Source organism: Engystomops pustulosus, chromosome 3 (genome assembly GCF_040894005.1).
Source record: "Engystomops pustulosus chromosome 3, aEngPut4.maternal, whole genome shotgun sequence".
Taxonomy (NCBI): Eukaryota; Metazoa; Chordata; class Amphibia; order Anura; family Leptodactylidae; genus Engystomops; species Engystomops pustulosus.
This window is the reverse complement of record NC_092413.1, coordinates 163306658-163326947: the sequence shown is the minus strand read 5'-3', so window position 1 is coordinate 163326947 and position 20290 is coordinate 163306658. Positions and strand designations below refer to the sequence as shown.

Genomic DNA, 20290 nt, shown 5'->3' with positions numbered 1-20290 from the left:
ATTTGTCTTTTTAAACCGCATCATGTGTAAGTTTTCTCCCACCTGCGATGGTATAATGGAAGTATTATTTCTGATAAATATTGCACCAGATGGGGGCTGCTGAATAACATTGTATTGCACCTGATCCTGATGGGATACTAGGATTGTTCCTCTACAGGAATATTGCAGTGTATGACTATAATAAGGTTTTTGGGGTGCCGCTCACTTTCTTCCCATAGGCTGGTTACTTGCTGTGTGTGCTGAAGGGTTAATGTCTAGTCCCCCTGTCCCGTTTACACTGTTAGATGCCAATCACACAGCGCCCACTAGCGGTCATATGTATCCCTGCAACTTCATTCAGCTTTCTACACTCCCAGAGCAACATCAACTTTGTGAAAGTCCTGGCAGCCCGCTCCCTGCAGCAGCCCGCAGTGCCAGTGCCCCCACAAGCTGGAGCAGCCGCTCAGTGCCCCCTCATGCCAGCCACAGGCCAGAGCTGTGCCCCCTGCATGGAGCCCAGGGTGGAGAGGAATGCACAGGCTGTGCCTGGATGATGGACAAGACATACAATCCTGGATGGGAGATGGGAGAAGCCCTGGAAGGGCACAGTGCACCTACTTGTGGTCAGCTTCCTTGCCCGGCCCTTGGACCTCATGGTGACAGCTCTGCGGAGAGGATTAGCAGGAGATTTCCCTTGGATCTTTTCCTTATTTTTTCTTTTTTTCTCTGTGTCTCCCTCTTTCACTCTCTCAATCCCCTTCTCATTCCGGACTCGCTATCTCCCCAGCATTGTCAGTTTGGACACCTTCGCGCATGCGCTTTGTGCTTCAAGTCTTTGCCAAAAAAGTTTGCTGCGATTTATCATTTTGATTTGAGATCTTGTCACATGGAGCTGAGACCCCGGCTACCTCCCAGTATCCCATCACAACAGCAAGCCCTCTTGTACCTCTCCCGGGCTTTACAGCTCTTTCCCCCCTTTAACTCCATACCTGCCGGCCGGTGCTGCTGCCATTCACACTCAGCGATTCACATTTCGCACGTTATACTAAAACCAGACGCGAGGACCCTCCATTAATATATTATCACCTGTTGTACAGTGACAGGAAAGGGGATTTCTTGTAATAAATCACACTTATGCTGTGTCATGATTTTGAGGAATTATTCCGTTTTTCTATCTTAACAAACAAATATTTCTATCACTATAAAGTCAGTTATATATCCTGTATCTGTACTTGGCCACCTACATACAAGTCCTCATACCTGAACTATATCAACCAGTGCTACTACTCTAGACACTTTACAATATACAGTATATATGTTCTATTAAATAGTGAATACATGTATCAATATGCATGTAACTTGTATGTCTATTATATCTCTGTAAATGAACAAATGATCAATCATCTATCTGTGTATCTTAATAAAATATACACACACTAACCTCCGTTTTACATTTTTATGCGATATGATTTAGTAGTAGTAATTAAGATATTTGATATTTATTATTTTATTAATGTCATTTCTATCAGTTTATTTTTTTATGTTATGCATGTATTCATTCATTCATTCATTCATTCTATACCACGTTTAATTTAGCAAAACTGAAGTGCCCCAAAGAAGGATGCTGAAATCCATAATACTAACCTAGCTGTGAATTTGGATGTTGATTTCATAAAAAGTCTAAACTTTTAAAACCTGATGTGAAATAAATGAAGAGTACCCTTAGAGGACACTGTGAAAATAATCATAAAACCCCAACACTAATAACTGCAAATATGTTTCTTTTATAAAAAAAATATATATTTTTGAAACTTTGTAATAAGGTAGATAGATAGATAGATAGATAGATAGATAGATAGGTAAGTAGTTAGACATGAGATAGACACATAGATAAATAGACAGATATATAGAAGATAGATAGAATTAAATATATACAAATAGATAGACAATAGATAGATGATAGAAGATAAACAGAGAGCTAGAAAGGCATGAGCAGGAAAAATTACCAGATAGGAGAGAGATAGACATACATATAAATACACAGATATATATAGAAGGCAGATAGATGGTATATATATAGAGAGAGAGAGAAAGAGAGAGAGAGACAGAGAGAGACAGACAGAAAGATGGAAGATGATGGTGATCATAATAGATAGATACATAGATAGATGATAGAAGATAGAGATGATAGACATTAATCCAGAAACATACTAGATAGAAGAGAGAAATACATATAGATAAATAGACAGACATATAGAAGATATATGGTATCGAGAGAGATCAAGATGGGAGATGGTGATGATCGATAATAGACAGATCGATAGACAATAGATAGATTGATAGACTTTAGATAGATGTAGACAGATAGATAATAGATAGATGATTTATAGATAGATATATATGCGATAGATAGATAGATAGATAGATAGATGATTGGTAGATAAATAGATGGATAGATAGATAGATAGATAATTGGTAGATAGATAGATAGATAGATAGATAGATAGATAGATAGATAGATAATAGATGTTTCTGCCCCCTCCTCTGGGCTTGCTAGGATGGAGGAGCTTGTTTCCTATGTATACAGCACATGTTGTTTGCCATGATGTATGTAGACAGCAGGTGTGTGCCTTCCCATGTAGCAGCCCCATCACACTTGCATGTATGTGCACAGTACACATCTCTCAGTGTGGAGTTGGCTGCTAGTAGCACAGATGAGTAAGCTGCACTGGCAGAGTTACATGTACCCTCCTTATCAAATAGTTCTTGTCCATTGTATTTGTGCAGTGAACTTTGCCTGCTGCTATTCAGGCTGCACTCAGATTCTCCTGGCTACCAGTAAGATTGATTTGATCATTGTAATGCAATTATTAGACTGTTTACCCAACGCTTGATTCCAGGTTTGCTGTGAAGAAATTAAAGCCATGCTGTGTGACTAGAAGCATGTAGCCTGGAATGAAACAGTCTTCCTTATTTAGGCTCAGGCCTCCAGCTTGTAGCCATGGGCTCAATTAGACAAAATGGAAACAATTTTCTCTCATAGCAATAACTCACAGTTCTGCAGATCACTTTCAAAATACAGACTTTATTAGTGTATGCTGACCCCAGGGGCACAATGGAGAGATCTATCTGCCCCCCTTGGGCTGTAATTATTAGAAATTAATTGGGTTCAGGACCCTAGGTTGCATTGCTAAATTAATAGCTTGTCTAGTAAGGAATTGTAGAAAAAAGGGGGTGTAAGGAAGGAGCAGAGGGACAAGGAGCTCAGCCCCTGGAGGTTTAGGGGGCACCAGGAGCTCCTGTCAATAAACAAAAGCCCTGAATAGGTTGGATTGTGCTGGGAGGAGGCACCTTCACAGAATGAGGAGTTTATACAGTGTTGTCAAGGGGTCTGGAGGGGTTAAAATAAAAATCAAGATGCTGTGTAGTAGGAGCTGTCGTGCTGCAGAATAAGTGAAAAGGGAGCCTTAGGCAAGAGGAAATTACAGCAAAGCCCGTGTGACCTTTCCGAGAGGTAATCAATCAACTGATCAACAGGGAGATTTATCATTGCTGGATGGGGCAGGAGGGGAAAGGCCGACAAATGCTGGGGCTGGAGGAAATGTTTGTTTTCCCCATAGCCTGGCACCGACTACACAACAGTAGCCACTTCTAAAGCCTGGGCCAGCTACTTGAGAGGGAAGAAATACAGTAAAAATAGAAATTATTCCCAATGTATTCTACATTTATTTTATAGAATCATCATATTCCATTTTATGACTATTATTATTTAATTTAGTATAGTAAACCTATAGTCCATTTCATCTTCTATTCATTTCACTGTAATTATATGTTCTCTATAAATTACACCAAAAGAATAGACCGATTCCTTTAGCATACAATCAGTTACTAGAAGCGGTCCGTATTGCGGAGGACGTGTCCTGGAGGAAGATTCAAAGAAGTTCGGGATCTTTCCGCTCCCATTAACCTTTTGTGAGCTGGACTATGAGCACTCAGGCTGGAGCGTCACTGGATGATGTGATCGAGTTTCTAAGAGTCCATTAAGGTGATGATATTGCTAAGCAAACCCAGATGTCATTCTTGTGTGAACACGGATTTAATAAAATTTTATACAGTTGTCTTTTATTGTTTGGGTTTCTAATTGCTTTATCTACTTCTTTGCCTGGTATAAATCATAAACCACGTTCAATTACAAGACTGCACCACTGAGCGGCGCCATAGACTAAAGTACGATCCATCCAGAGGACCTAAGGAATACATTATTGATGTAAAAAAAATATCAGAAACGATCATAAAAAATAATCCTATTTTTTATTATTATTGGTATAACCTTACTTTACACAATCAGTTTTCCAGTGTAATTGTTTCCTACATAAGACATTTCCCAGCATCAGTTTTTAACCTCAATTTTACTATTTACTTTGCCATCTTGCCAGGATGTGGGTTGGTTGAAATTATAGATTTCTTATGACCTAGGTTCAGTTCTATGGAGCAGGAAAATCCTTGTGAACAGGTAAGGATATGGTTAATAAAGAAAATATATGTCCTATAAAGTGAAAAAAATCAATAATTTAGAAAAAAAATGAAAAATCATGAAATAACTGAATACTGAAGTAATAAAACATGGACATAAACATGTACTGTGTTATTTGTTACATATTATTCTCCATTAAAACAATAAAAAGAAAGATACAAAAAAAAAAAATCACCATGGTTAACAGTAGGAACATTCCTACATTTACATTATGAGGTTGGAAATTGCATAAACCCAGTCCAACAGTTTACTACTGTATAAGAAATTCTTTCATATGATCTACTATATATAAAAAAATATACATTGTATAATGGGTAGTATCAGGTCTGAAGGTACTGCCAGTATCTTAATGTAATTGTCTGCAGGTAGAGAACTTGTAACAACATAATCTAGATCATGTCTTATAAAACAAACATTTCTTTTCAGGCTTTTTAGGTTATTACATGCACTTACATCCATTGTCCCCATAGAGCTCATCATTTACTTATACTTGAAACCTGACCTGAGCTAGAGAAAATTTATCAGTCTTTATCTAGGTATGCATATAAAATGCAGAAGGAAACCAAATAATCTGAATTAAAGGGGTACTCCTATCTTGGATATTTATGGCATAATCACGCAAAACCATTTTACCACCTCTGGAACATGTACCTATCCTGAGGCAGCTGTAAATAGAGAGGTGGTTGTGAAAATGACTGGAATTATCTCCAGTCACTTCCTATAGAGTATGTCTGTAGCTATCTTTAGGACTTGTTCATTAGATAATTGAGAGGTAATTGAGATAATTGATAATTGAGAGAGTTCATTAGAGAACAGTAGCATGATTGGACTTGGGTCCCCCATTCTCAACACAGGTGTGATTTCCATAGATGGGAAGTGCATCTTATGAGATTTAATGAAATAGATTGTCCAGGAAAAACACCTAAAGCTAGTATAGAAAAACTCGAAATATTCCATATAAAATTTGCCCTTTTTATATTCAAATTTAAGACCTGAACTGCTGAGGTTTTACGTTTATCATTTCTTATAAAAAGAGAATCACTGGTACATAAATGTTTGGGATTGGTATCACTTTAATATTTACAATGGAACCAGCAACCACAGGAAAAAAGGGGAGAGACAAATCCAAAAAAAGGGGCAACATTTAATTCTTAAACATGATAAAAAAAATATAATACTTATTTCATTATCCCTCATAAGAGCAATGGTAAAGAGAAGAATGGACATTTCCAAAGGGGTGTAAGGATCCTAAATTGGTAACAGCAAGCAAATAGTTCAATAGTTAACAAAGGCAGATATTGAAACTTAAAATGGCCCATAACGCTTACTGTAGGTAATGTTTGTTTCTCCTGCGTTTCATCGTAGCTTCATCAAAGTCTGGTTCAGTTTTTCATGTTTTATTTAACAAGACCAATAAGCGGATCACGCTGTATTGTCTTTCAATTTTTTGGGATGAAGAATGTGCACCAAAAATGCAGTTTGTAAGTTTCTCTCAAGTTTGGCCTGACAGCCAGAAAGCAGCTAAAAGCAACATATAAAGATATTATGTACCTGGTTTATTCCAGTAGAAAATTAGGGACAACGTCTGTAAGTTATTGCAGTCTCTGACAATGCAACAAAGTTTGTTGTTAAATTGGGCTTCTGCTCAAATCTCTGAAAACTCATCTAAATCCATACATTTTGGTGGAAATGGTTAATAATCTAAGGCTAAATTCACACAACAGTTCAAATCTCAGTTCCTTACCCCCTTAAAGAACAGAGGTTTATCATATCAGTTAAAAATCCCATTGACATCAATGTAAATTTCATGGTCAGATAGTCAGGTATCTGTTATACAGGAGTTTTTTCAAATGGAGGAAAAGTACAGCAGCAACTGTTATTTTTTACATACAAAAAACACATGGATAATGGATACCTGCCTAAACAGAACATAACGGATTTACATTGATGAAGTGTGAACTTATCCTGAATTATATGCAGGCCTCCCAATTCTTCCACCACCTCTGATGTTGGGTAGATATATCCAGCATGTAAAACTGGGTTTTTTCTTCCCTAAAGGAATATAACAGTGTCTGTCAGCAGTTTATTCCCTTCTTCTTGCATTAAACATACATTCATGTGGCTTTATGGCAGGTAGAGAGAGATAGCTGATGACTGAAGCACTGACACAACACCTTCCAATAGAAAGATCAAATTAGAGGTATACAACAGTAGTAGGATGTTCTCATGCTAGAAAACATATACAATACATGTGTATGTAGGCTGAAGGAGAACATCATAATACATTTCTAAAAAGGTGGACCTATTGATGTATCCCTCATGACACCTTTGGTTCACGTCAAAATTATTTCATCTTTTTTTTTGCATCAGTTTTTGTAATCCAAAACCATGACTGGTCAAATGGTGACCATATCAAAATTTTGATATAATGACTGTTCATCTTTCCTTGTGCAGTCATCTCAATGTGGCATAACCTCTCCATGTAGTCAGATAAAAGTCTACTGCGCAACAAGTGCCATAGTTCATCATCCATGTGCGACTTATACTTCATGACATGTTACAGGAGCTTTGGTAGAATTTAGTTTTTTTTCATTATAATAGTCTACAGAAGATCATGAATGATACAAAAGGTCTTGAGCGTAATACAAAAGGGAATGTAAATTTTTTTCCAGTGCTACTGTGCAAAATGACAATAAAAATGATACAAATTTTGTTTTTGGTAACTTAAAATCATTGTGACAATGTATCCTTGCACTTGAGATTTATTTTATCACTGTAAACAAAAATTAATTACGGTAACTTGAAATCAGAGTGACAATGTATCCAATAGGCCAGTTGCACAGGGTAGTATTGTGGTTGGTATTTTCCATGATTATTTGCAACGAAAAGCCAGGATTGGATCCAAAATACACAGTATTTAATTTTTTTTTATACTTTTCTTTGTGTATGTTTTAGTCACTGCTTAACGTCCAAATTTTAATATAATGATACAAAATACAAGGAAGGTCTGCTAAAGGATGATGATGGTGCGCTTACACAAGATTGTACATAACCGTGCTGTTAGCTTACTAAAGTCTCAACAACACTTTCCATTAGTTTGCCTAAAATAGTTTGTTGGAGAGAATTGAACTTTGAAAATCTTTAGCATTTTATTTCATGCTACTAACATGGTACATAAATAGAAAAGAAGGGAGAAAAAGTCCAGTATTTACCGGTTGAATAAAAGTTTTATTGCTCTGAATAAGAAAAGTAAAATCATAACCTTGCAGTTATGATAAGTTATAATGGCTATATACAGGATTGGGTTTTTTGATCCTCTTATTGCGCACAGTAAAACATAAAATCATGGTCTGTAGTGCCCTCATGTGGAAAACTCTGGAACTGAAAGCAGTGTGTGGATGGGATTTGTTCTGTAACTGTAAATCACCCTGGGTTAGCTGGAGGTGAATTCGCAGCAGCTAACCAGTGTTAACTACATCCCATGTGGTCACAGCCTAAAGAGGGTTTCTGATCAAAATTGAATTGACTCCATGATACTTAAAAATTACACATTCCCTTTAGATCTGTAGATGTGAAATAATGAGCATTTTTTTCCTAGGGCCAGCTCTAGAGAGAAACTTCTGTGCCAGGAGTTCAGCTGGGTATGTGCTCTATGGCATCTGCAATGAATGGGAAATAGTATAATAATCTCTATTTATATAGTACGATCATATTCTGCAGCGCTGCACAGATCATGGGGAATACCAACAAATAAAATAAGACATGGCAGTGCAATAACATTGTCAGATGATACAATAGGAATGAGGTTTCATTCTATGGGGGACATGTATGACTCCTTTAGCATTGTTTTTCTTTTTAATTTGCGACTTGTGAGTAATTATCCAAAGATTTTATGCAGTGTGCTGTATGTATCTTTATACTCCATCTGTTAGTTCTTTTTATGCAACTTTTTGACCCTTAACTTGTTCCATTTTTGTGCCTTTTTTAGGCGCAAAAGAAAGCATGCTAGACCCAGACTTACTTTCAAGTACAAAATAAAATGTCATCAAAAATAAAAGGAAACACACATTTAGCCTACAATTGCCTATACAAATGTAAAATTGTAAAAATGTAAAAGAGAAACGTTAAGAATAATTCCAACACTATTTTGCTGTTAGGCCATTGAGACATAATTCAACATTTTTAAAAAAACCATTTGTTGGACCGATGGAAAAACTACACCCGTGTTTGACAGCCCTGCAAACACGCTGGAAATTAAACATGACTCAGCAAACTTGACAATCCCCTTTTTTGGACACCACAAAAATTTAAGAAAAATGAAAGGTTCCACAATTAAATGCTTTCTTCAAATATTCTTTCCTCAAATCCTTCAACAGGGGGCTGTGCAGAAGGAAAACTTTCCAAAAGCAAATATGATGTCTGGCCAGAAAAGCCAGGAGAGAAGCTGCTCCTCCTCTTTTTTCACTCTACTGCTGGTGTGGACATTAAAAACTTCATCTGAAAAACTGAAAGTTTTGTTCTGTGAGCTCTTAGGGGGGTCCATGTTTACAATTTACCATGCTTTAGTGCCGGTCTTTAAATGCTGTTTGGAGTCTTATTGATGGCAGCTGATGTTGTAAATTGGAATGATCGCAGCTACTATTTGTGACTACAAGTTGCAAACCGAAACAAAAAGTCGCAAAAGTGAGACTAAACTTTAAGTGGGAAAAAAAACTTAAGATACGTTGCAATGATTAAGTAGGCCAACTTCAGGAAACTTGAAAAAGTGGCAGCCGAAAAACTATGATACATGTGCCCCTATGAGGATTAAAAGGTGACACAGGAGGTGACAGTGTGGAAGAATATAAGTTGTACCAGGTCATACTTCCAGCACATGTAATAAACAATTCCTCACCCCCTAAACAAACTTATGAGAGAACACAATCCATCTAAATGAATAAATTGAGAGTTGCAAAGTCTGATCTGCTCTCATACACATCTTTCATCACGAATTCTTCCAGGTCACGGCTTCCAACTTCTCATAAAGCATAAGGGAGCTTCAGCAACAGGGTGTTGAACAATATGTTTAATTTGGAGATGATAGCTATACAGCTGGAAGCCTTTGGCACACATTTCATATACTGTTTTTATATTTGTTTATAAGTGATGAAATCAACCAAAATCGGTCTGACTTAAGAAAACCAACAAACTGATGCATTATGATTGAACATAATTCCTTTAATTTCAAGATTGTGTATGTGGTATTTGGTAACATAAATAAGTTAAAAGTATTTTAGGAGCTTGAGACCATTGAACTTCTACAAGAAGACTGAATTAAAGAGCAGCAGTATGTGAGCATACTAGCATAATAGCATATAGAGCAAGTGTATTCATACTGTAAATGCAAACCATACAGATGCTACAGGGTCTTAGCATTGATTCATCTTTCCCCTTTGCTACTAGGTGGCTGACACCTACATGGAACATGACTTTCTGTGATGTAATGTCATTTATTTTCTGAATGTATACAGCAGAAACAGCATAATGCTCCACCGGTGCTGCAATAGTTAACAAGAACAAACATACTCTATTTCTATATGCATTTTTTTGTGAAGGACAAGGGAACAAGATTAATGGCATCACCTGACCAATTATCTGTAAGTAGCTGACCCTACCCAGTAACTCACACATCAACCAGGATTCATGTGACAGCACTTCTGCACAGTCACACTAGCTGAAGGTCTCCGCACACAAATATGCATTAATCATAATGATTCCTGATATATTATCTCTCCGAGTCTATGTGTAGATTATGGATGAATGACAATGGTGTTGCAGTAATTCCACCAGAGAAGTTTTTCAGTATCTTATCACATGATCTACTTTAACATGTGCTATTTTATTTTACACATACATTTCAGATGATTTCTATTATATGTTTTCTTTGTTTTTGTCTCAGATTCACAATTTATGACGATCTGCAAGTTAGGTGACACATCTACGGGCAGGGCAGGGACAAGGAGTTTTGGTGCCCCAAGCAGACAAGCAAAACTATGCCCCTCTCCCTGAAAATCGTAGCAAAAATACGGCAAAATAAATTCAACACCCCCCCCCCCCTTAAAAATCTTAGAAAAGAATTCTGAATAGAAGTCTCTGAAATAATTATATAGTTAATATAAATAAATCCCTAAACTGACAATATAGCACATACAAATACAGAGGGTAGAGAACAGTGGTGGCGAACCTATGGCACGGGTGCCAGAGGGGGCACTCAAAACCATTTCTGTGGGCACTCAGACCATCGCCCCAGGACAGAGTTCACCAAATAGGACCAAATCTTCCTGCAGTCCCAGGCAACTTAAGCCACACTTCATTGGCTGTTTGGAACTCCAGGAAAAGTGAGAAGGTGTTGACAGAACCACATTATCTGTGAAGCTCATCCTGCTGGACCCACCATTCTTTCTCTACAGAGAGACCCTGATGGGAATAATGAGAGTCTGATTTGCCCTCCTTCTTTCAACTGTATTGGTGGCCTCAGGGGGCCAAAACGATTGAAATATGTAGAAGAACACGTAGCAGTAAGTTACTGCTTAAAATGCCACGTTGGCACTTCACGGTAAATAAGTGGATTTTGGTTGTAGTTTGGGCACTCTGTCTCCAAAAGGTTCGCCATCACTGGTATAGAAAGTATTCAGACCCCTTTACATTTTCACTCTTTGTTTCATTGCAACCAATTGGTAAGATTTTTTTTTGCTCATTAATGCTCCCCATCTTATAATGTAGATATTTTTGCAAAATTATTAAAGTAAGAAAACTGAAATATCACAGGGTCAGAAGTATTCAGCCCCTTTGCTCAGTAGTGAATAGAAGCAGCTTTTGAGCTAGCACAGCCATGAATCTTCGTGGGAATAATGCAAAAAGTTTCTCACCCCTGGATTATGGGGATCCTCTGCGTCTTCCTTGCAGATCCTCTCCAGTTCCCCCAGGTTGGTAGAAGCCATTTTCATGTCTCTCCAGAGATGCTCATTTGGGTTTAGGTCAGGGCTCTGGCTGGGCCAGTCAGGAATGGTCACAGAGTTGTTCTGAAGCCACGGCTTTGTGTGCTTAGGGTCATTGGCAAGCATTTATCAATTTGGGTGCAGGGTGGTGATGGAAGTTTGCTCTAATTTTCAGTATGACTTAAGTTTGTGGCGCAAAGGATTAATGATTTGGCGCACAAATAAAAAGATTAAGAACTGTCTTCACATTCATGAAGGTGAAAAAGAACTGCTAGCTTTATCAGAACCCTCCTCCCACGACATAGGCCGGCGGTAGTCACCGCCTCCCCGGACCGCCATAGACTTGGCTATCTGAGGCTATGGGTTGATGTGCCCCCTGCAGGTCCTCTTCTATAGAGCAATGCTCCGGCATCGGCTCCGTGTCCCTGCGCGGTCCATTGCAGGGATCGTGACATCAGCTACTATGAGCGCCGCCATTGGCACACACTATGATGTCAGCGAGCAGCTGACGTGATGGTGCCTGTAATGGAGAGTGCGGGGGCATGAAGCCAATGCCGGAGCATCGCTGTATAGAAGAGGACCTGCCAGGGGAAGGGGGGGCCTTCGGAAGGTGAGTGCAATGTGTTTTTTTTTTCTTACAGGCATTATATTGGGGGCAGGGGCTGCAGGCTATATACTAGGGGGCTGGCAGGCTACATACTACAGGGGACTGGCCAATATATGCCAAAAATTTATTACCGTATATACTTGAGTATAAGCCGACCAGAGTATAAGCTGAGGCACCTAATGTTACCATCAAAAACTGGGAAAACCTATTGACTCGAGTATAAGCCAAGGGTGAGAAATGCATTGGTCACAGCCTCCCAGTATATAGCCAACCAGCCCACTGTAGCAGATAGCCAGCCAGCCCCCTGTAGTATATAACCAGACAGCGCCCTGTAGCATATAGCCAGACAGCCCCCTGTAGCATATCGCCAGACAGCCCCTTGTAGCATATAGCCAGCCTCACTTAGTATATAGCCAGCCCCCAGTTTGCCCAGCTCAAAAAAATTAAACTAAGTACTCACCATTCTGATGCCCAGGCAGGTGCTCTTCTTGCTTCAGCTCCAGGTCAGTGCCTGGTCCATGCACACAGCCCGGCCAGAGCACACTTTGATGTCAGCAGCGGCTGATGTCATAGCTGCGTGTCCGCTGCACACAGACCTGCCGCTGCAGACAGAAGAAGAGAAGGCCTGGAGGGGGGGGGGGGCGCCTTAAAGGTGAGTTTTGACTTTATTTTTTTTTTACTGGAGTATAAGCAGAGTTTTTTTTTTTTGCAGAAAAACCCGCCTTATACTCAAGTATATACAGCAACTTTTTTTTTAGGGGAGGGGGTGGTAGAAAAAACATCAACGCTGTCATAGATTTTTGCCTTTTTTTGGGCGGGGGGTTCACCATATACCCTAAGAAATATGTTAAAATGTATTCAACGGCTCAGTAAGATTACTTCGATACCCAATTTCTTTATTTTGGCTCTAGGTTTTCTAATTTGTACAATAAAACTTCATGTGGGAAAAAAAATATATAAATAATTTTTGTACCACCATTTTCCAAGTAGCATAACTCTTTTTATATCTGATCTATATAGCTGGATGAGAGCTTGTTATTTTGTGGGACATGTTGTGCTTTACAACAGTACCATTTTTGTATTGATACTTTTTTTGATCACTTTTTACAGTACAGGCAGTCCCTGGATTACGTACAGGTTAGGTTCTTTAGCTTTGTTCTTAAGTTGAATTTGTATATAAGTTGGAACTGTATATTTTATGATTGTAACCTCAGACAAATTTTTTTTTGGTCTCTGTGACAATTGGATTTAAAAAATGTTGGATTGTCATAAGAACCAGGATTATCAATAAAGCTTAAAGGGAACCTACCACCACGATTCTAACTATAAAGGTAGATCGGGTGGTAGGTGGATGACCGGGACGTGAGGATAGCCGTTTTTTGGGCTAATCCTCACGTCCCGGCTATCTTTTAGAAAACTTTAATCCGCCTACCATTTCATCTTCGGCCGAAGATGAAATGGTAGGCGGAGAAAAGAGGCTATTGGGGCCTGGAGTAGCCACGACGTGTAGCCTTGTACATATACTTTACATATCCGTGGATTAAAGTTTTCTAAAAGATAGCCAAGACGTGAGGATTAGCCCAAAAAAGGGCTATCCTCACGTCCCATTCAGGTGTCTCTGGGAATCATTCTTCAAAGTATTTTGCCTCTCGGTCCTCATTTAGTACCTTTTTTGGGCCATAGTAACCACGGTTTCCAGCTCTCCAAAAAAATACAATCAGCAGGATGGAGGGGCGGGACCTGCCTCCTGTCACATCATCACAAGCGCATGGTGCTGACCAATCACACCGTATCTATCTCATATCTATGTATATTTTAGCTATCCATGTATGTATAGCCTATCTGTCTATGTATCTTGTCATATCTATGTAAATCTATCCATCTATCTCATATCTATCTAACACCTATCTCCTACCTATCTATCTAGTCATATCTATGTATTTCCTATCTATCTACCAAACTATCTATACCTTCAACACAGCACATCAGGGGACAGCTTGAAGACTTGGAGAGTCTCTCCTGCCATTTCCTGCTGTGGAGTGTGAGGTGAAGGGGGTTGTGATCACCTTCTTGTGTCTTGTGATCTTCATCTTGTGTCTATTTGTTTACATGCAAGTGTAGGGAAAGCTAAGGGAGAGATAGGTGTAGGTGTTTGGTTACTACATTAGTTAGTGCTCCTGGCAGCACATGACTGAGTGCTGGAGCACTGAGCCATAGTCAGCTCCTCAGTGTAGACTGAATGTGCCTAGCAACAGCCATATAAAGAGTCACTAACAACAGGGGGAAGGCTGCAGAATACACGAGGAAGGAGCAACATTCAAGTAACCAATCCAATTGCAAAAGGGCTTAAAATTACCTGCCCTACAACATATCAAACATTTTTTGAAATGACAGTTACACTTTAAACCATTTTTTTTTAACTTTTTTACTTGGTACACTATGGAACATGAACAAGCAATCGATCAATTGCTTGTTCATTATAATACTCTATTAGAACTTGCCATGGACAGCCCTGGGGTCTAAGTTCAGAGCCCGGGGTTGCCATAGCAAGATCGGCATCACCCCTCCACCGCGAAAATGCAGAGTGCCGATCGAGCAGGGAATCTCCCTACAGCCATTCAAATGCTGCACTCACACTTACTGCGGCATCAGGAAGAGAAAACCAATCAATATGTGTCCAGAAGCCAAAATAAGTTCAGTGAAAAATCACTGATGTGATAAAATACGCCAATGTGAAACAACCCTTACAGACATACCAATATTTTTTATACAATTTTGTGCGATTGAGCATATCTTTCCAGTCCCTAACCATAGGGGCTTTATCCGCAATCCAATTTCTCAAAATGAGAACCTCAGCAATCATATAACCCTTGAACCAGGCAAGCCCAATGTACTTCCAAGCAAAGCATATTCAGCCTTAAATGAAAAATTAAAATTTGTGATAGTCTTCAATTCTCCATGTATGGGACTCTGTGCCTTACCTGCTCCTTCTCCTGCAGTGAGCAGTATATCTGAAAGAAATGATAACTACATCCATCTCAGGACAGTTTCACCTTGGCATTTTTTCATATCAGTGATTTTTCACTAAAGCCATTTTGGCTTATAAACACATAGAGACTAGTTTTCTCTTCCTGGCTTCATTGATTTTTCACTGTTACCTTACTGATCAATGTGCTTTTTCACACTTCAGAGCTGACTACAGAGCTGCATCTGTCGCTTCCTTACGGAGCTCCGCCGAAGTTCACCATCTTCTTCCCGATGTATGTAAGTGCATGGGTTGCGACACAATTTGAATATTAAATCCCGCTCTCAGTCCGAATCAGGCCCGCCCCCCAGGGGAGTGCTGTGAACATGGCACATACCTGACCCATTACTTTTATTGGACTCACATCAAGTGAGTTGAATATAAGTTTACAAATTGATTTTTTTTAAATTGCAGCCATAAAAAGCAAACATTTAAGGATAACAGTAATGCTTTTAAATAATAGTTTTTAATAATTTTTTTAAATTAAATACCGTATATACTCATGTATAAGCCGAGCACAAAAAATGTGCTGAAAAACCTCACTTCGGCTTATATATGAGTCAAATAGACCCAATGCTCGGCACTGTATTAGCCGGCAGAGGTGCAGCCATGCTCTCTACTGGCCTGCGCACTCTATGATGCGGTGGTGTTGCGCTGATTACGTTATAGTATGCACTGGAGTTCATGGACGCGTCTCTGCCGGCTGTTACAGCAAAGAGAAGAAAGAAGAGGAGCCTTGCCAAGCTTCGGGACCACCTGAAGGTGAGTATGCAAGTTTATTTTTTTAATGTGCTGGGCAAACTGGGGGCTGGCTACATACTGGGAGGCTGTGACCAATGCATTTCTCAACCTCGGGTTATACTCGAATAAATAGGTTTTTCCAGTATTTGGTGGTAAAATTAGGGGCTTTGGCTTATACACAAGTATATATGGCAAATTAATTAATTTTTGGCTGGGTTAATTTGCATGGCAGGTTCTCCTTAAAGTGTAAACGTCATTCTGAGCAAAAAATAAAAAATAAAACACATAATTCAGCACCAGGTGACCCTGGGAATCATTCCTCAAAATATTTTGCCTCTCGGTCCTCATTTAGTACCTTTTTTTGGCCCATAGCAACCAGGGTTTCCAGCTCTCAAAAAAACTACAATCAGCCAGATGGAGGGGCGGAGCCTCCTGTCACCTCATCACAAGCCCCTGCTGCTGACCAATGACACCAGAGCTATCAATGCATATACTATCTATCTATCCATCTCTTTCACATGGAATAAATCCACTAAGGTATTTTTTCACTACAATCTGGTGTGCTGCCTTTTTTTCCTTTGTATCCATCTCTCATATCTATCTATCTATCTATCTAGCTATCTAAGTAAAACTTCAGCACAGCACATAAGGGCACAGCTTGGAGTCCCTTTTCTCCTGCCATTTCCTGTGGAGTGTGAGGTGATGGGGGGAGGGTGGGGCTGCAGTCTCTGTCTGTGTGGATGTGTTTATACAGTATACATATACAGGTGTAGGGAAAGCTGAGGGAAAGATAAGTGTAGGTGTTTAGTTATTACATTAGTCAGTGTTCCTGTCAGCACATGACTGCTGCAGACCTGAGGTAATCAGCTGTGTGCAGGGAGGGGGATGGGGCGAGTCTCTTCCTCCGTAGTTTTAGCTTCTTTCTGAAGACGGAATGTCCATAGTAACAGACATATGTGAGATTGCAGAATACAAGATTCGGGTACCTAATCCAATTGCAAAAGGGCTTAAAATTACCTGCCCTACAACATATCAAAAGTTTTTTGAAATGACGGTTACACTTTAAGCTATACTTAAAGGGCTCTTTCAAAATGGCATTGATTTTTGTGGAAAAAAAAAATATGAAACATGTCCTATTATTTTTCACTGCTGCAGATCACAGAAGGCAATAGAAATCTATGGGTCTGCAAAAAAAGGTGGTGCAACATCCGGAGACAATACAGATGCATCACCGAGAAAGAAACAGAAGAGAAACGGAGACAAAACTAACAGATGTGCAACTGAAGCTGAGCACCAACACCAATGTGAAAGAGCCCAAAGGGTGTTAAACAATAAAAGAAAAACTGTTTGTTTTTTTTGGTGGGGGCTGCATTTTTAAAGTTTTAAAAAGTAAAAGGTTGAAAATTCAAAGATTTGTATTGGTTGGCAGTTATGAGACATTAAAAAAGCTTGAACTGATGGTATGATCAAGGAGGCATAAGAAACTGTGACATGAATTTCCACGGCCACTGCTTAGATTATGGATGGACTTGTTGTATTACAAACATACCTCATATTAGTAAGATGCAGGAAACTCAGCCAAATTGCGACTCCACTTATAAGACATGGTTGTGCTATAGAGCAATTCAAGCTGTTTCCTGTGATGAAAAATGACCATTGCAGAGTGGACACACTGTAGCTGTTCTAAGTACATTAAATCCCATGATGCAATTTCTACTGTGATGAAAGAACTGATGGAATTTAAGTCTTTGGAGACTTTTTAACTTGAAGGAAACCACTAAAGAAGTGCTATTCAGACTCACATGTCTAGAAAAGGCTCCAGAGTGAAGAGGGTATAGAGGATACATACACTTCTCATATAACCAAGATAACAGCAGCAACAAAAGAGTGTGAAATGTGCATCTGCTGGCAAAGTATGTTACATCAGTACATTTCTACACAAGAACAGATCAAAATAAAAGTTTGGGAATGTCCACAGGCGATTGTAGTGTCGCTAATTTCAGAGTTTCTGCTGGAAAGCTGGAAGAGAAAGCGCCTAATTGTAACAGAAGAATGTAATTGTAATCAAAAGGTCTCAATATTCTCAAAATGGTAACAATAATGTGAAGTATTACTGTACGATTAAAAAAATGCTTTAATTTTTCAAGCTTAACGCTGGAACTAAGATGGTGCCTGGCTGTGGGTCCACCCCTAATATGTGCCCCGGGCCCCCCACCACTTTACCCTTAAAGGGGCCCCCACCAATAAGTTCCTTGCTCTGCCATAGACGACAGCATATAAAAAAAGATGTCACTGCACCACAACGGCGGCGCCCACTGTAGCAGGGCACCGCCACCTTTGTTTGCAGCCAATATCCACCGCAAGGGAAGCTGAGGGCGGCGTGTATCTGGGGAACCCTGGTACGTGAGTATAATTTCATTATTTTACCTAGGACTGTATATATTTACTATGGGGGGATTGTATATAGTTAGTTGTATATAGTTATCATAGGGGGACTGCATGTAGTTATTATAGGGGGACTGTATATTGTTATTATATGGGGTGTATATAGTTATTATAGGGAGGCTCTATATGGTTATTATAGGGGGGTGTATATAGTTATTATAGGGTAGTGTATATAGTTATTATAGGGAGGCTGTATATAGTTATTATAGGGGGTTATATAGTTATTATAGGGAGGCTGTATATAGTTATTATAGGGGGTGTATAGTTATTATAGGGGACTATATAGTTATAGGGGGTGTATAGATATTATAGGGAACTGTATAGTTATAGGGGGTGTATAGTTATTATAGGCGGACTGTACACTCACCGGCCACTTTATTAGGTACACCATGCTAGTAACGGGTTGGACCCCCTTTTGCCTTCAGAACTGCCTCAAATCTTCGTGGCATAGATTCAACAAGGTGCTGGAAGCATTCCTCAGAGATTTTGGTCCATATTGACATGATGGCATCACACAGTTGCCGCAGATTTGTCGGCTGCACATCCATGATGCGAATCTCCCGTTCCACCACATCCCAAAGATGCTCTATTGGATTGAGATCTGGTGACTGTGGAGGCCATTTGAGTACAGTGAACTCGTTAACATGTTCAAGAAACCAGTCTGAGATGATTCCAGCTTTATGACATGGCGCATTATCCTGCTGAAAGTAGCCATCAGATGTTGGGTACATTGTGGCCATAAAGGGATGGACATGGTCAGCAACAATACTCAGGTAGGCTGTGGCATTGCAACGATGCTCAATTGGTACCAAGGGGCCCAAAGAGTGCCAAGAAAATATTCCCCACACCATGACACCACCACCACCAGCCTGAACCGTTGATACAAGGCAGGATGGATCCATGCTTTCATGTTGTTGACGCCAAATTCTGACCCTACCATCCGAATGTCGCAGCAGAAATCGAGACTCATCAGACCAGGCAACGTTTTTCCAATCTTCTACTGTCCAATTTCAATGAGCTAGTGCAAATTGTAGCCTGTTTCCTGTTTCTAGCTGAAAGGAGTGGCACCCGGTGTAGTCTTCTGCTGCTGTAGCCCATCTGCCTCAAAGTTTGACGTACTGTGCGTTCAGAGATACTCTTCTGCCTATCTTGGTTGTAACTGGTGGCGATTTGAGTCACTGTTGCCTTTCTATCAGCTTCTTTTTTGGACCATTCTCTGTAAACCCTAGAGATGGTTGTGCGTGAAAATCCCAGTAGATCAGCAGTTTCTGAAATACTCAGACCAGCCCTTCTGGCACCAACAACCATGCCACGTTCAAAGGCACTCAAATCACCTTTCTTCCCCATACTGATGCTCGGTATGAACTGCAGGAGATTGTCTTGACCATGTCTACATGCCTAAATGCACTGAGTTGCCGCCATGTGATTGGCTGATTAGAAATTAAGTGTTAACGAGCAGTTGGACAGGTGTACCTAATAAAGTGGCCGATGAGTGTATATAGTTATAGGGAGGGTGTATATAGTTATTGTAAGAAGGGTGTATATAGTTATTATAGAGGGACTGTATATAGTTATTATAGGGAGGGTGTATATAGTTATTTTAGGGAGTTGTATACAGTGATTGCTGGTGGGCAGTATATAGTCATAGCTCCCAACCGTCCCGATTTTGCTGGGAAAGTCCCGTTTTTCTTACCTCTGCCCCGCGTCACGGGCAGCTATGAGATTGTCACGGATTGTGTCCCCCCAGGTCCCGCTGTGTCCCGGCGCTGTGTCCGCATAGTAAATACTTTGAAAGCCTGAACAGTACAGAATGGCTTCTACAGACATCGGGCAGGGAATCCTTTTCAGAGAAGTGTCAGGCTTAGCGGAGAGCAGGGACCACGTCATCAGCTTCAGATCAGCATCTGTCCATATATGGTCACTGCATCTCCTAGGGTTCCCCAGAGCAGACATCGGGCAGGGAATCCTTTTCAGAGAAGTGT

The 20290-nt window shown here is 39.8% G+C and overlaps 1 protein-coding gene across 4 annotated transcripts in view; it reads right to left on the bottom strand.

The window, feature by feature from the left end:
* MECOM (MDS1 and EVI1 complex locus) overlaps window positions 1-781 on the bottom strand; it is a 342926-nt gene extending 342145 nt beyond the window's left edge. For all 4 annotated transcript variants that reach the window (XM_072142856.1, XM_072142860.1, XM_072142859.1 and 1 more), the window contains exon 1: window positions 598-781. In XM_072142856.1, coding sequence (XP_071998957.1) covers window positions 598-634 — 37 coding nt within the window. In that variant the 5' untranslated portion in view covers window positions 635-781. The remainder of the gene's footprint in view (window positions 1-597) is intronic.
* Between the last annotated feature and the right edge of the window lie 19509 nt (window positions 782-20290).